Genomic DNA, 17,972 nt, shown 5'->3' on the forward strand with positions numbered 1-17,972 from the left:
GCCCACACCCCCACCCCCCCGCCCGAACCCAGCCCACACCCCCACCCCCCCGCCCGAACCCATCCCATTCCCCCACCCCCCCGATAGCACCGTTCCGACACGGTCTCGGAGGCTCATAATAAATGTCAAACTAAGAAGCTTCCGTTCTGCGCACCGCCTGTTGCTGCTAATCAAAGATCGTAGATCCACGTTCTTTGAGCCAATATGGCAAAAATTGGTCGGGACTTTTTCATATCCCGTGAATATTGGTCGGGACATGTCCCTACCGTCCCTACCCAAACCTACGCCCATGGATAAATGACCCCTCCAGTGCCCCTAAAACAAAACAAAACAAACAAACAAACAAAAAAACTGCTTAGCTCTTTGAGTGGAATCCAGTTGATACAAATTCTGCGTAGATGTACCCATCTGCACACAAATTAAAGGAAACGGCACAAATTAAAGGACAACTTGACAGAAATCTTGCAGAGAGTAGATGGCTGTGCTCATGGCTAAAGTATGTTCTTTCTATTTACACATTATAACTCTCTTTGCTAATTAAAACATTCAAAAAAGGTCAGTATTATGGAATATCAACTTTCCTGAGCTTCACCTCATGTTTTAATGTTACTTTCTCATCAAAAACCACTGATAGGAAGCAATTTTATCTTAAAACAATTTATGCCTCATGACGTATTACGTAGATCTGTCAGCATATGGAGTGCTTTTCTTTTCTGTCAGTACTCTTATTAGGAATATATAGAAAAAAAACAATGATAACGTTATTTTTTTCCTCTCTGTATCTGCTTGTGTGAGTGTCTTTTAGAGGTGTGAGATAAACATTTGCAACATTTTTACTGTACACACCGACGATAATGTACAGTTTTTAAAATAGTTTTGAAGTCTGTATAAGATTAGTTTCTACATAATGTGATTCATTGCTTGTTTTTGGCTGTGTCACTCAGCTTCAGAGCTGGATAAACAGACAGGACACCATAATAGAGTACTGCCCACAGGCACAATTGACCTTTGGGGTTCTGATCTCTTAATGCGTTTCTCTGGGTTGGTGCTGATAAAATCCTCCTCTGCCTTCGTCCAAATCTATAAAGCTCGCTCCGAAGATGTTGGTAATGCAGAGTGGGAGACACAAATATCCTACTCATTCATTGGTCATAACCTCTGTCTCTGTCATCGATTACTCTAATAGGTGTTTAGCAGGCCTCGCATGTACCTTGGTTTGATAGCCCCTTGATGTTTCAGTATGTTTATTCGGAGGAAAAGGATTTGTCTGGAGGAGGCAGTAAGAAAATAAATGATGTTTTTTATTTATTTATTTAGGAAAATATCTGGAGGGAGTTTGGACTGGAATGTCTAATTAAACTGCTCCCTTGTAAAACAACACAGTTGCATGTATTTCTGACATTTTGCCCACTTGAAATAAAAGGAAAATACAGATTTTACAGTCCAACTCATCATATGGGCACTCCAATTAAGATGTGGACATGTGGATATAATCCATACATTCTAAAACAAGAAACTCCTTCTTCTCCTGTTTATTGGTATTGAGCAGTTGTGAGCATACAAGTCAAAAAATGACTGCTGCGTTTGCTTTTTCATTTATTTCTGCTGTCCCACCTTACCCTAATTTTCTGTAGTTTGTTATAGAAACAGCTTTTTTTCCCCACAATATTTCTTCAATATGATTGAATCTAATAAAAATACAATTGAATGTAGCACCAATAAGCTGTTTTTTTTTTTTTTTTTTACTGTTTAAGCCAAACATTGTTATATTGATGAAATAACAGGGATGGTCCCTCTGTGTGTTTGCACAGTCTCTTTATCTCTAATTGTAAATGTGACCTCTGTGAATACAAAGATAAAACTGGCTGCCACATACATAATATACTCAGTGAGTTATAGTACATCTCCTTTATATAATATTGCATGTGATATCCCTGCTTATTTTATATTTTCTACTGCATGCCTTGCGTCACTGATACCTCACTAGTTGTTACTGATTTGAAAAAAAAAAAAAAAAGTACAGGAGCCTGCACAGAGTAAAAAAACGTGTGGGTCCAAATGACCCCAGTTTGTATTAGACCACAGAGGGGTGAACGGTGTAACCACTTTAAGAAAATATGTCAGTCTTCTATGCTTTTATTTATTTATTTCAAACAGGTTTTTAAAAACAAGAAAACAAGCAATCAGTAGGACAAGAAAACACATGGATACATAGTCAAGAAGAAAGTAACTGGCTTATCACTACTTTTCTGTTTAAAAAGGAGGAGGAAGGAGCGAACACTTATTTAATCCTGCCCCTTATCTCAAATGCTTGGATAATGATGCTCAAATTGATATGTGATTTGCAGCTTGTAATATTACACTAATTCTTGTTTTGTTTTTTTTTCTGAGTCTTTACTAAATATTTATTGCAGATTACAAATTCCTTCAAATGTAGATTGTGATTTTTGAAACTTACTAAAAGTGAATGGGGGTGTTTCTCATATACAGTTTTTACATGGTCGATGTCAGTGGTTTAAGCAGAGAGGCTTGGCCACTCACTTATTTATGCAACAGCCCCATTTTTTTGGTAGGGCAATTTAGACAAACGCATGTAAATGTTTTCACTGGCAGATTTAGGAGACTAGTCTAATTGCGCTTGATTAGGTAAATTCCTTAAAACATTGAAAGTCACGTTTTTCTATTAGTTTACAATTTCTGCTTTTAGTACATAACACAAAAATTATAAACCCGCTGGTGAGAATTGCGTCCATTTGAAATTAAATAGTGAATCGCGATTACTGTAATTCAATCATTTTATTATTATCTTTTTAATTCATAGGTACTGCTCAAAATTACAATATCATAAAGTAGTTCAATATTTTTCGTCACTCATTTCAGAAAGTGAATCTCATAAATTAAAAAAAATCATAATAAACTGTAATATTCAGGGCTTTATTTTTGAGTTTGGTAACTATTGCTTACAGAAAATGAAAACCCATAAGTCTCAAGATTACATAATATCAGCTCTTTCAAAGCATAAATGTTATGTAATGACCATATCATGGCCTACACAGTCATGAGGAAGACTGATGTCCAGAAGAGTGACTGACATCAGGTAAACCAGGAAGGTAATTGCTAAAGCAGTTGTTATTTCAAAGAGTGCTGGCTCCAAGCTTAATCATAGAAAGTTGGTTGGATGGAGAAAAAAAAAAATGTGATGGCAAAATGAGCACGAGCAACAGAGATAATCACACCCTTGTGAAGGTTGCTAAGAATAGTACATTTAATTAATTAGGAAAGCTCCACAAGGAGTGGACTGAGGTTGGAGTCCGCAGTCATCTACCAAGAAGTTTAAGAGCACTTCATGCTGCTTTCTGACAAAAACCTCTTTGGAGATGGAGCACATTTTGTGTTCCAACAGGATCTGGCACCTGCCCACACTGTCAAAGATACCAAGAACTGGTTCAGTGACCATGGTTTTACTGTGCTTCTTTGATCAGCGGGCTTGCCTGACTGTATAGATTCTATATGGGGTATTGTCAAGAGGAAGATTAATGATGCGAGATGCAACAATGCAGATGACCTGAATGTGGCCCACTATCGGCCACCTGGGCTTCCATTAGACTTTAGCAGAACCGCAGACTGAGCGTCTTCATACCATCATGCCACAGTGATGCAGTCACTGTGGAACAAATTCATGCAAAAGGAGCCCCAACCATGTTTTGACTGCATAGGAATGAACATAAATGTACATTTTATTAAAATTTTTGTTGATTTTGTCTAATTTTTCTGAGACACTAGGTTTTGTGTTTTCATGATTTGTTAGCCATAATAATCAAGCTTACGCAAACAAAGACTGGAAATGTTTCACTTTATGACTGACTCTACTTAAGGAGCTTCACTTTCTGAAACGAGTTACAGAAAATGTCAAACCTTTTCAAGATATTTGAGTTGCTTATGTTATTTTCTCAGAGGTTTGTAAATGACACCTTGTACTTCCATGCTATTTTTTGATTAGATTTTATTTGTAGCTTGAATGAAAGTTTCTTCTAATTTATCTAATAAATGCTTGTTGTTTAATGAAAAAAAAAGACTTGATATACATATACTGTGGCTTAATTTATATACATTATTCAGTAGAGATCTTGCAACTAAAACTGAGTTAATTCGTAATTCAGAACCATCCTGCTTTAAAATCATACTCATATAAAACTTGGACTCATTCTCTCACTTATCTCCTGTATTAGCACTGCTTGTTTTCAACAGTTTTTTGGGTTTTTTGTCAATGCTTGCTTTCCACTGAGGGTTCATCGCAACCAGTGAGATTATTGCTGCTTGCATAGCATCTCTGCCTCTGATAAATGTTTGTGTAGCTAAACCCCCAATCTGTCTACATGTCCTGGTTCATGTGTGGCCCTAACTCTCCTGACTGGGGTTTGGTTTGGGCCTCTCTCCCCCGCTTCTAGTGTGGAACAAATTCCTGGCACAGTCAGGACCACAGGGGAAATGGCACACAGCTGGTTTGATTGGACTCTGGCCTTAATCGCCCACGTCCCTGCCATCAGCGCACAAGGAGCAGTCGCAGACATGTTAACTGTGCCCGTACAAGGGAAACTGATTGAAGCTTTCTAGATTCATTCCCAATCAAAAACTGAATTGTGCTCAGACAGATAAAAGTCTGACGCTGCTTTGTGAGATGTGTGTCAATGTATGACAGGAAAGGTTTGGCTAGGCATTTAGTTAGCTGCTATAGGCTCCCGTTTGCCACACAAAGTGAACAAGGCTTTTTTTTTTTTTTAGAGAGAGAGAGAAAGCTGATTGTTAGATGGATAATGGTAGATGGCAGTTTACTAATGAGAAAAAAAATGCACTTTTGTGGAAATTCTCTCATGCATGGTTAAACTGGTGGTATGCAAAAATAGTGTCGAGATGGAGCATCGCTCCTTAAAGGTGCAGGACTGCACAAAGGCTGATAGGGGCGCTGAGCACGTTTTGATTTGAATACCCTGGTGCATTTAAATCCATTACTCATCCACCACCATATTTCTCAAATATTTACAAAATGAGCATTATCTTTTAAATAGACTTAGAGAGTCAACAATGAATTACCTAAATTAAATGGACTTTTTGAAGTGGTGTTTTGTTAGTTGATAGTTGTAAACAAATTGCAAAAGTGTTAATTTTCTGACTTGGTCATCTGCACTTGCAGTTATATCCAGGACAGACAAGTTTGAGTCATTTTGCTTGCATTCACAGACATTCTTAATAAATGTGAATATATGTGCCAATAAGCCTTGTTTCTCAGAAATATCTTCTGAAAATTACCTTTAAGCAGGTGATAAACAAACCTGTTTGTTACCTGTAGTTTTTAAACAAAATAGTTTAGCAACTATTTTTTGTTTTTAAAAATAGTTTTTTTTTTTTTTTTTTTTCCTGGTCTGGTGAAATACTTTAATTTCAAATTTCATGCGTTTAGCTGCAAGTGGAGAATTATCATAATTATCAGAAATAAACGTTTTCAAACATCCATCTGGACGTAATTAATCTATCTAATGTGCTTCACTTAGTGATAAAGTTCCTAAAATAAATGTGCTTTTCAATAAAATTCTAATTTATTAAATGGATCTGTACATAAAAATGTCAGATATGTATCTAGATTTACTGCAGTTCTCTTTCACATGATGTGTGACTCCTGTTCACCCACAAGCAACTGACATGATTAAGCTACAGTACGACTATTAAATTATAACTCCACTAGCATAGCTAACGATGAAAAACTAGGAAAGCTTCGCTGTGTACATATTGTACTCTTTAAATTTTAGAAGAAAAAAAAGTCTCCACTGAATTAAAGTATTGTATTAATTAGTCTAAATAAATTCGACTAAAATATTTACATCTGCTATTTCAAAAAATACACAGGAAATGTACAATTTTCATTGTACTCATTAAAAAAAACCTGCTGACAAAGCAGAAAAGCAACAGCCAACAAATTCTGTTGTCTATATTGGGTGGAAATTCAAGGAGTCTTGGGGGAACCCCTGCTTGTGTGGAAACCCCAGACTACGGCTTAGTTTACTTGTGCTTTGGGCTGCCTCTGTAAACATAAATCAAATGTTCATCAGAACGAAAACACTTGTCCAGAATTGTACCATTTGGACAATGTGTGACTCGTCTGCGTTGCCATTATTTAGTTCACAATGTCATTCATTTTACTGTTATTTTCAATTTCAACTCTTTTTGACTTCTTTATTGTGCAGGAGGAATTTGTCTTGGGATGAAATAAATGCAGTATACATTACGCTAGTCAAATTAGTTTTGGCCTGAGTCAAGCAAGTATGTTTATGTTGTGGTTGCCATGGTAGCATTGTCGTCAGCAGCTGTTTGCAGTTAATATGCATCCTTAAAAAGGCCCAGGAATAGTAAATGTGCAGCGTTCACAACTTCAAACTGGCGGATCTGCTCGTCATCCTGAGTCAGATTGTAGAGATGAGGAAAGTGGCATTAGAAATCACCTTAAAAAACTTGGTCCAGAAGTCTAAGGTATGAACATCTTACAGATTTGTTGCTGAAGTAAAGACATCGTGTTGCTGCTTAGGCTTTCTGCTGACTTGGGGACGCTGATTTCTTTAACTCCTTGGCCAAGCTGAGAGTTCTGACATAAAAAGTGAACAATTCAACCATTTGCTCATTTCTGAATGATTTCTAGAAAGGCTACAATTCTGATAGATTTTTTTTTGGTATAAGATATGCAGGTTATTGGCTCATTTACAAAGTGGCAGCTACTTTACCAGCTCTGTTTGCATAAAAATATACAGTAGAACATAAAAAGTGGATGGGAGGTCAAATTGGATTTTATATTAACCATGTTAAACTCTGCATAATTTTCTAAGTAGTTGCATAACTTTTTTTAATTTAATTCCACTATTTTAGATCATATTGTCAGTTTTTCAAACAGGTAATTAAATTAAAAGAACTTTGGGTGCTTTTCTTGCTGAGCCTACGCACCAAGTAATTTAACGTGATTGGATGTTGTTTAATTTATTAACAGGAAGTTTTGCCTGGCCATGAGAGGCAATAACTCGCTGCTAATAAAAAAAAACAAACTTTTTGAATATTCTTAATTCTCTGCTCAACCAACTAGAGAAAGAACTCCAGGAGTAAATTGAGCAACTTGATGATAAGCCTAACAGCAAAGCAGCATTCAGGCATTTGAATGAGGCCAATAACGGTTGCTTAAAACAAGAATAATGAAATGGTGACGAGACATTTCTGTTTCCTTTTGCCTTTTAGAAGGCTGTGATGTAGGGGAAATTCTAACCTCTTAAGCACATTGGTGTGACAGTTACCCTTTAGGTCATCAGGACAAAGTGAACATTGTAATTGTGAACCAGAAAAGGAAGTCTTAGCCCCATTTGAGCATAACCGCATCTTTATACTTAAAGCTGCTTCTTACCCATCCATGCACAGATGTATTGAGAGAACACTCAAACGTACCCTCTTAATCTGTTTTGACACACGCATGCATTCTCATGCAAACATGCTATTGCAACACACAAACAAGCACAAATGTGGCGCACGCATGCACGAAAAGCAAATGTTCCCACAAAGTAGATGAGCTCCATTCTGTAACGAATCGAAAGCATCTGCAACGCCAGTTCTTCTCAGGCCACGGAGGCGTGCGTCAGGCGGCGAAAGCGCCGGCTCGGTGTCCCAGGGTGGCTCGTGTAACACTTGGCCTACTCCCTTGCCACTGCCTGGATCAGAAAGGCCCACTGCTATCATCCCGGCGCTGGCAGCGGCGAGGCTGGTCTCTGAATGACAAATTGGTTAGAGAGAACGAGCAACGAGAGCAGGCCAAGAATCATACTTTGAAGAGAGAAATGCATTCCCGCTTTTCGACAAGCATGGCACATTATATGGTCAAGTGTACAAGTCTGACTCCCATCATGTGGACTGATCCAGATCCCAAAGACACTTAAAATGAGGCAAGGCTCTCTCGTCAAGACAATGCCAAAGTATTTATCTTAGAAAGTCACCCAAACTATGACAGGATTAGAACGCTTTTCATGAGGCAGTCTCTCGTCGCATGGCCTCAATTTGTGTCAAAACTGCAGTTCCACTCCAAAGTGTTTGAGAAATAATTATGTTGTCACACATATTTTATATATAGAACTTTTAATTTTCTAAATTGTCTATTTTTAATACTGTTTGAGGTTACAGAAAGAAAAATAGTTTATTTAGGTTTTCTTTTTTTATATACTGATTATAGACTAAATACATATTTCATAAATGGTTTATGTGTTCAGAATGAACACATGAAAACATGAAACTGTCACTGTCAAAACGCATGCAAGAATTTAGTCTTATTGATCTTACACCTGGCATAAAGTCTCATTAAACTTGACAAAGTTTTGCCATCCATTTTCCTTTTTTTTTTATAGTCAAGACAGTCATTAATAATTTGAGAATTGATATTATCATTGTGACCAAAACAGCTTGTGGGGGGAATGTGTTCTCATGACAGCAAATCCAAACTTTTGAGCCACAACCCTAAAAGATATGTGTGGCACATAGAGGAGCTGTGCATCACCAAAAAGAATCCCGTGACTGCTGCGGTCGCAGCATCGGATGGGTCTGTGGTTTCATAAAGGCACATAAAACCAAGACATTTTTCACATGCTAGTCAGTTTAGACATAAAATATTTAGGTTTTTGCAGTTAACCTGATGATAAAGATGAATGTCATTTTGTAGCACTATTTGAGCGCATACACACTTCCAAATAAAAATAAATAAAAAATAAATATATTTGGAATGGCCAAGCCAAGAATCAAAGCTAAATCTGACAGAAAATCTGTGAGGTAACCTAAAAAGGACCGTGGACAAATTATACCATAAAAATTTAATAGATTTGGAAGAACCTTTGTAAGTCACAGAAAGAACACATCAATTCGTCTGAACTTCATATCCGGTTGATCAGATTAAATAAAATGGGTGTGTGAACTTTAAGATTTAATGCTGAAATTACATTAAAAAAAAAACCTCTTTATTATAAAAATAAAACATGTTACAACCTAGTTGTAGTTGTAGCACTTTGACAATTACTATTCTATGTTTTTTTTTTAGTTCTTTTTTTGTGTGTGTGTATTACATTTGCTTATTTTTTGCTGTTGAACTGTACAGGGTATATGTCATGTGAACAGTGGAGAGAGTTTAGAAATTATTTATTATGGTTTTTAGCTTTCAAAACATGAAACTTTAACAGTGAGGATGGAACACCATTGAGGGCCACTGCAAAACAATAAAAACCAGACTCCCCTGACAAAATAAGACTCTGAGATTGTTTATGAGACATTAGGGAAACGGAAAGCTTTAATGAAGCACCAAATGCAGCAAATGACATACGCATACAGAATGTTTGATTATTATGTTGGGACACAAATGGCTTCTGCAATGTTGTTTGGTGTCTTTTCTAAAAGTATATAAAAAAAAATTCTAAAGCAAGAACTCTAGCAGCAGCATTCTATGGGCAATAAAAGTAGTACTAAGCTGCCTTGTAAAAAGAAAAAAAAATAAAATCCCCCAAACAACCAAATCCTGCTCCAGTTAATCCAGACAGGCGCTGCATTTTAAAAAACAATCTCCTGCACAAGAAAGAGGCCGTTTCTACAAAATAATAAAAAAATAATGTCCTGGTAAACAAAGAACAAAGTGGAATGGATGGTGACCATCTGCTTACTTTTGGAAGTGAACTGGATCTTATGGCACTTGGACAGTATGTAGAATCAGAATCGACTTTATGTACCAAATGTGTGCAAACAAACAAGGAATTTGTTCCAAAATTTTACACAAAACACTTGAAATGCTATGAAATATGTTGTGTTCTAAACACAACATATTTAAAGGCGTGTTTATTAATTCCACTGTTTTTCAGTAGAGCTTTAGCTCAAATGCAAACTCCCTCTATGTTTTTGGGACTCCCCCCCCTCAAACAGAATGGTTATGCCTCTTCTTTACCAACTCAGTCATGACATTGCACTGATGCAATGCAAGGTCTGCAGACTTGCCATGTCAGAAACACAGACACACACACACACACACACACACACGTGCACGCACGCAAGACACCGGATGTAAACCACACAAATTCCCTCTCTCAGCACCTCCAGAATTGGGTTTGAGGTTGCAGAGTATTTTACTTTTGTTGTCAAATTGCTTTGCAAATGAGGCCCACCCTGGCAGAATTTCAAAGCGTCTGTGCTATATGTGCAGCTTCCTTCAGGCACTGGTTTCTGAACCTTCATCATTCTGTATGCATATGCACAGTACTGCACTAAGCGCACATGGAAGACTAGATAAACATGCCAAGCTGGGAGGAAGATGGAAGCCGGCATGCTTATGTCTTGTCAAGCCTGTCTGTGTGTTGACTTTGTGTTCCCCAGCATGACTGACATGGTCTATCTAATAACATGGCAGGTAGACAGTATGAAAGCCTTGTAGGGATCTACCCATTAAAATGATATTCAATCATTTTTTGATGGGCTTCTTTTTTTTTTTTTTTCCATCGCCTGAAACCACGCCTTGTAATGATGCAAGGTCCAAGCACCATTCACACTGAAATGTTGCATTGCTTGGAGACTCATCAAAATAATTGTTGTGATATGTTCAATTCTTGCCTTGGCAGTGACAGTAATGTGAGATGATTGTGTGATGAGGAACATTTTTGTTTCATGTTGACTTAATTTTTGCTATACGTCTTCCTGCTCCATGGTCATATGTTTCTATAATGGGCTCGTCTTTGTGATGCAAGTATTGGACATAAAGATGCTGCTTTGATTGCAAGTCCCATTCAGCCTCTAAATAATAATAGTGCTTGAACTTAAATATTGCAATGTAGCTCCAGGCTACTGTTAATGAACAACAGCAGGGTACAGTTTGAGCTGCAGTGGGGATTAAAGAAATTCAAACCTAACTTTGTCTTTCAAAGGCAAATAATAAACAGTGGGGTCACTTTCTTTAAACCCCAAGCGACTGTGTCATTATCCTTGGAGAAGAGAGGCATAATGTCTTCCATCTGAGTTTAGAAATCTGTGCAGGTTTCAAAACTTACAGAGCTTTAGAAACAACCTTATGTTTTAATAAACGTATTACAGTGATAAATACTCATGACATCCAACTTCATCACCTTGTGTTCTCGCCCCACCTAACCCATGTAAGCTTTTATTATAGTGTTAAAAAAAACGCATTCAAAAGATGTATGTGTATTACAGTTTTTACATTCTGCATTTTCACTGCCTGTCGAGAACTATCCTCAAATTGCAGAGAATAAGCAAGCCAGCGGAAATCCATTGAGAGGGATGGAGACAGAAGGCATGAGAAAGGGAATATATTTGGAGCCATGTTCTGTAGATCAAAAACATGGCAGTCACATGATCAAAGGCATTTGATAATCCTTGAACTACATTGCTCCTTTAATCCTAGTCAAAGAACTGTATTTTATTGGTCGGGGTGAGGAAGGGGGTAGGGTGGGGCTCAGTGTTGGGGTAGCAAATGGAGCTAGAAAAGAAATAACTAACTGATAGGAATACAGTTTACTGAATGCCGTGCTGCACTTTAGCACAGGCTGGGCAAGATCACAGCATAAAGCCTCCTTGTATGACCACAAAATGGAGGCAGAGTCGTTGGGGGTGATGAGCACAAATGTGCCACGAGTCCCTGTCCACTCAGCTCTGAATGGTGCTTTTGTTTCTCTTTCGTGAGGCTTCTTGGGGAAGCCATGAATGTGACTATACTGTTGTATATTACATCTGCCACATGAACCTGTGTTGGGGTTGTACATCAGCCTCTGCAATTATTGCCAACCCTGGTGAGGATGCCTGCCGGAGCCCCAAAATAAATAAGTGCAATAGAGACTTGGTGGCCCCCAAGATGAAAATCTTTTCTGCAGTTCTTTTACTGAGAGTTTTGGGAATTTTATATCTCTTCTATTTTCCTACTCATAATGGTGAGGAAAAACTTCCAGTAGATCCCTATTGTGTCTCACGGTTAAAGTTGTTTAGAAACTTTACAAATATTATTCTGATTATAGACTCAGGATATTTTCTTGTAGCCATTTCCTCACCCATCACCATTGGCACATACCTACCTCATACTTACATGTCTTATTTTGTTGTCTTTTCAACTTTTAAGTATTGGCTACAAGAAAGAGGCACCCGTTTCACCATATTTATAACTTACAAAAAAAAAAACAAAAAAAAAACAGACATAGGCTAATGAACTTTTCCACATTTTGTAATGTTACAAACCCGAACACATGTATTGTTCTTACTCATCTTGAGTTATTTGGTAAAGAAAAATTGGCAAACGTTTACATCTCTGATTGTGCAAAGATGCAACAGACCTGCCCTAAAAGTCCGTCCATCCATCCACTATTAAACACTTTTGTCCCTGGTGGGGTTGGGAGTGGAGCTGGTGTCCATCACCCCAAAAGTCTTGAAGCTGAAATGCAATACACATTCTGCAATGTCTTGAGTCATAGAAGCTGAAAACAAATGCAAGCCGCACTTTTTAGATCTATATCACAATTAAAATTATTAAAATTAAATCACGTGTCACTGTTTTCCATTGAACAATTAAGCTGTGCTTAGTGTTGGTCTACCACAAATCCCAATGAAATAAATCAGATTGTAGTTGTAATATGAAAAAAAAAAAAAAGTTGTGTGAATATATTCATTCAGGAAATTATCAGAGTTGCCAATAATAGTGATCTAAGTGATTTTTTTAAATAATAAAAATGGGAGTTTCTTTCCCCACTGAAAAGAACTTCATTTTTTTTTTCTCCTAATATCTTCAGAGCGAGAATTTGACACGGCAATAAAAGGTTCATTCTTTTATGCTTTTGGCACTTCAATACCAGCTGTGTCAATAAGTGTGCAAGGTGTTGTATGTCCCCTGTTTTGCAGCACAGGTAATTAAGACTGCTTATGAGTTGTAGGAGCCTGTGATGGAAGGTATCGGGTTGAAGAGAAAAAATGTTTTGAGGAAGAGCAAAATCATTTTTACTAAATCAGCATGTCTCCACGAAGTCAGACGAAGAAACCTCGTATTTCAGTTATCGTTCCATTTCCTCAGAAAATTATTTCTGTTATATATCATAGAATTGTGCTCTCTGGGCGTCATCAAATTACAATAACCACCCGCAGCACTCTGAAAATACAAAAACATCAATATGCGGCGTAATCAAATGCCCTCTGTTGCAAGCTCTGTCAATGTCGTTTCTTTATCAGATACAAAATGTCCCTGACCAAAGTTGAAAAGGGACAGCTGTTTTTTGTGTTTTGTGCTCTCACTTTGGTTTTCTCCTCTGAATGTGCCATTCTCCATATCTCTCATAAGTCTGAGGATGAGCCATTAGCTGTTTCTCACAAAAAGCTGCGTGGTTTCCCACTGATGAAATACTAATGATTAATAATTAGTGTCTGCAGGAGTGGGATTCAGTAGGACTGGGTGACATAAAAAGTGACATTTTGCTCAGCTCGGAGAATAAAATGAGAATAGAATCTTTAAAATAAAACAACTTTCACCGCAGCTAAAGATTGGATATTTGTATGTACAAACAAAAGATTTTAAATCATCTCTGGCTGGCATCAGGGATTCTTATTTAAATGAACAAAAGTCCATTCTGACTTTAGAAACACATTTTATACATGTCAGTCTTTATTTCACAACATTATTTGTGCTTTTTAATGAAAGCAATGACCCATATGAAACTTAAAAATCGGCCTATTACTTGTTTTTAATAAAAAAAAAATTCAACTAAATAAAAAAGTTTTTTTTTTTTCTGTTTTAACAGAAAATACAATATATCTTAAGTTATTTACAAGCTATAGTGCAATAAGTTCTGTGAGGCTGTTCTTTTTCATTTCTAACTTACTGATTAACCTTCAGTTGAAAAGGGCCACATTTTCTGTGTTGAAAAAGCCTGGGTCACTTCATAATTAATATGGAAAAAAAAAAAAATCTCTTTCTTTTCCATTTTCGCTTGCGTAAGAATATAGCCACAAATTTAAAATTCATTATTTTGTAAGCAAAGTTTGGAGCCAAGGTCGAGTGATTCCCTCAAATCTCTGCGCAAAAACCAGAAAAAAAAGAACATTGAGAAAACAAACAAAAGCCACTTTTTGCTCATATTCCAAAAGAAGAAGAACAAAAAAAAAAAAAAACGTGTATTTGCCTGTCGTCGTTAAGATATCATGTCTATATTACATCCTCAATCTGTAGGGAAAATTTTGTCTGCTAATTCTACCGTCACAGAAAGACCCATTTAGTCATTTATATTTTATACCATGGTGTTTACGCTACGCTGAAAGCCTGCTTGTTTTTCTTTTTCTTTTTTTTTCCCCCCCTCTTCCTTCGGCTGCTGCGGCCAGTGAGGTGTTCTCCTCCTACGCGGCAATGAAATATAGATGTTAAGAGTCTGGAGAGCTGAGTGTCTCATCTGTCCTGGTGATACCATAAGGCAACCATTAATAGTGTCACAGCGCATCAGACATACCACAGGCACATAATTGGATATGAGGACATAACTGAAAGCACCTGCTTGGAAATCAACAGGGCCTTCCCAGGGGGTAGACCCTTAGTAGATTCCAAAAGACATTTTCCGAGCCCATCCACTTTCCTGCTGGGTTTGGCCTCACCCACTGCTCTTTTCATTTCTCACCCAGGTCAGTTTAAGAAGGCTTGTTGTTTACTCTTTTTTTTTTTTTTCCTGCAGTTGCTTTGTGAGTATGCAAATACTTTGGATCTCTGCATAATCACAAGCAGCAGGACCATCTGTTGTTGCCTTGTTGTCGTACCTTGTGTGTACTTTTTAATGGTGTTTTCTTGTGTCTGAGTGATGTATTGGTGTATTAACAATGTGATGATCATTTAACCTCAAAAAGTGCTATCAGGCGCCTGTGCAAAAGTCCTGAACATATGCTCAGTGAAATCTTCTGACAAAGACGGATTTATAATCCATGTGGAGAGATAGAAATATGGGGAACTGGAAAACAAAGGCAAAAGCATGGGATTTATAATCAGGATAGCAAAATGGTCAAGGAGAGGAAACATTTGCAGATTCTAGTGCTTGGGCAAAACACTAACCTCCATGATAATCACACATTGGTGCATCTTGATAAATTAAAAATATCCCAAAAAGTGGATTTATTTAGGTAATTCAGTTTAAAAAAAAAAGTGAAACTCATGGATTACAAAAATGCATTTGCAAAAAGTGACATATTTGAAGCATTTATTTCTGTTAATTGTGATATTTCTTGATTGAAGCTAATGAAAACCCACAATTATTCTTCTCATAAATGTAGAATATTACAAAACGCCAATTAAAAAAGCCCCTTTGAATACAAAAAAAAACAAACAAACAAACAAAAAAAGTATTTTATGGCCTGGTTACTTAAGCAGGTCATAAAATGGAGTTTATATGTCATGTAAATTAAGTTTGGATTATAAAAGAGGCTGGCAATTCAGTGCTGTACCCAACATTGGAAAGTTTAGTGAAAGGTAAAACTCTGATAGAAAAAGGTGCACATACAACAGCAGCCTTCAAAAGATTCTAAATCCAAACACATGACTGTTTGTTTGATTCAAAAATTATCCCCGTCCGACACACTTTATGAGGTATTGTCAAGAGTATGACGAGGTATCAGACCCAACAGAAGAGCTGAGTTCTGTTGTTCTTGTAAACTAGGGTTCCTTGATGCCTCAGCTGTGCAACAAGCTGAATACCTTCATGCCAACTACAGTATCTCCTGCAAAAACAACCACAACCCATCAAAGATTGAGAGCATGTACTACACAATACTTGCATACGTGCAAGTTACTACTACAATATTACTATTAAAATAACATGCAAATTGCAGTAGTCATGCAAATGACCATTTTCTGAAAAAACTGGAATTTGCTTTTACATTAGCTGAAAGTCAGAGGTAACAAAATTAACAGAACAGAGCATTACGTGTACGAATTTAAGTTTTTGAATTGAATTACTGATTTAATTAACTTTTCGTAGACATTATAAATTTGAAAACCTTCCATTTGTGAGACGCTGTGGATGAAAACTGTCTGCGAAATGCTACATGAATCGCCTCACTCCCTACTAAGTGAGGCACAGAGAGATGGGGCTCCTGAAACATTTAAAATGTGACGATCAACAAAAGCTGCTGCTTCTGGATTAGTGGGTGGCAGAGAGTGTGGAAGTGGAGAGCCACTTAACCCCCATGAAAAAATATAACAAAAACGCTAAACAGCAAGCACCAGGACATAAGCTGCAACTTCTGTCACTAAAGATTTGCCTGGAGATGCACTCTACACGTCCCTGATAATGTGTTTTTCTTGTAGAACCCCGGCCAGACGCCAGAGAAGTCTTTTAACTCTCCACCACCCATTTGTCCTCATAAGGTAAGCTCCTGCTTCATATAAGTCAAGGGATAAAACATAATTCTGTAAAATAATGGCAGATATTTTAGGATGTTCTTAAGTTACAATTGATATCTCTATTTTGTTTTTCTTTTTTTGTTTCTGGAAAGCCTACTCTTTGGTTTTTGCCGACCTTGTGTTTTTTTTTGTTTTTTTCTTTTTCACAAGTCTGATCAAAGCCTCAATGAGTGTATTATTATTTTTGAAATTATGTATAAATTCTAACTTTTTACTAGAGATTCTAGCAGAAGCTGCTTTTATTTCAAACCAACAATTTCATTTTTGGCTCTTCCTTTGAGCATTCTGTTAATCATTCAAGACCTATTTAACATGAGGCGAGAAGGGCAGAATTATTCAATGCTAATTAGTAGTTATCAGGCACAGTCAAAGTCATTATTTCCCTCTGATAGTCTCAAGTCACCTCAGTGCAGTAAAGTTACTCTCCCTTTCAACCTTTCCTCTCGGTGCGTGCTTCTTGCAAATGTGATAGGGTGCTATACAGTGAAGTTCGCACAATTTTACCTCACTTAGCACCAAACACATCAAAAATGCCTACGTCCTTTTCTGGATGAATGGCTGTTATGGTGGAGAGTGGCTCATTGCGAAAGTGGACCTTGGTAAAAGGAGTCCAGTGGATGGAGGCTGTCTGACAGCCTGTCATCAACTGTTCAAAGCCTAGCACTGCTCTACATCCCTAATGCACAACCAGCTGTCTAAAATGACTCTCGGTGCATTCATATCCAAAGATAGTTGTTAGACAGTAAATAATAACAAACCAATGTGTTTCTCCTCCCATTCCGTTGATGAGAAATCTAATGGAAAGCAATTTACTTTGTCGTTTGTATGTCAGTGCCAAAATAACACGTCTGGTCCTCAACCCCATGGCCTGAACTTTGAACGTGGTTCCCTCTCAATTTGCCAGATTCTTTCATCGTGTCAAATGTCTGATATGCGTTAGGTGTCCGAAGCAGTAAAAAATACTTCTAATCACGCGTTGAGTTGTTTTTGCCCAAGTGTGTTTTACTTTATTTCCTCTTAGCAAGTGAAAGCTAAACAGATGAAGAAAATGACATTATGGCCCTCCAAAAACTGCTGCGTAATAGACAGTAGTTTGGGTTTTTGCTATTTTACTCCTGGATCAAATATGGACAGATCCAGGCCTCAGTTGATGTAACACTGAAGGTTCAGGTTACTGGTTTGGTTTTTAACCAGAAGATGGGTCAAAGCGACAAAAGTTTAACAATGAGGCTAACAAAAATGTCTTGAAAAGAAAAGCCAGTAATAAAGACAGTTTTCAAAACAAAAGTTTTACTCAATATATAACAAGAGTCATGGTGGGACTCAAACGTTTTAACAAGTTGGACTTGACAATGGAGAACCAACTTAAGTCAATATTTTGAGTCAGTCTTTATGTTAAAGTGTTAAAACTGACTGGTGTCTGATCCAATAGCATTAGCCCAGCATCTGGGGAAAAGAAACAACCCAGCACTTTTCACTAATTTGTGACTTTTAAAGACTT

General features: G+C 37.3%; 1 protein-coding gene across 4 annotated transcripts in view; it reads left to right on the forward strand.

Annotated features, from left to right (window-relative positions):
* Positions 1 to 17,972, forward strand: part of pcdh11 (protocadherin 11) — a 170,116-nt gene that overhangs the window by 54,340 nt on the left and 97,804 nt on the right. For all 4 annotated transcript variants that reach the window (XM_007550385.2, XM_016670583.1, XM_016670584.1 and 1 more), the window contains exon 4: positions 16,376 to 16,435. In XM_007550385.2, the coding sequence (XP_007550447.1) occupies positions 16,376 to 16,435 (60 nt within the window). The remainder of the gene's footprint in view (positions 1 to 16,375; positions 16,436 to 17,972) is intronic.

The sequence above is a fragment of the Poecilia formosa genome, unplaced genomic scaffold (assembly GCF_000485575.1).
Source record: "Poecilia formosa unplaced genomic scaffold, Poecilia_formosa-5.1.2 Scaffold35, whole genome shotgun sequence".
Classification (NCBI taxonomy): domain Eukaryota; kingdom Metazoa; phylum Chordata; class Actinopteri; order Cyprinodontiformes; family Poeciliidae; genus Poecilia; species Poecilia formosa.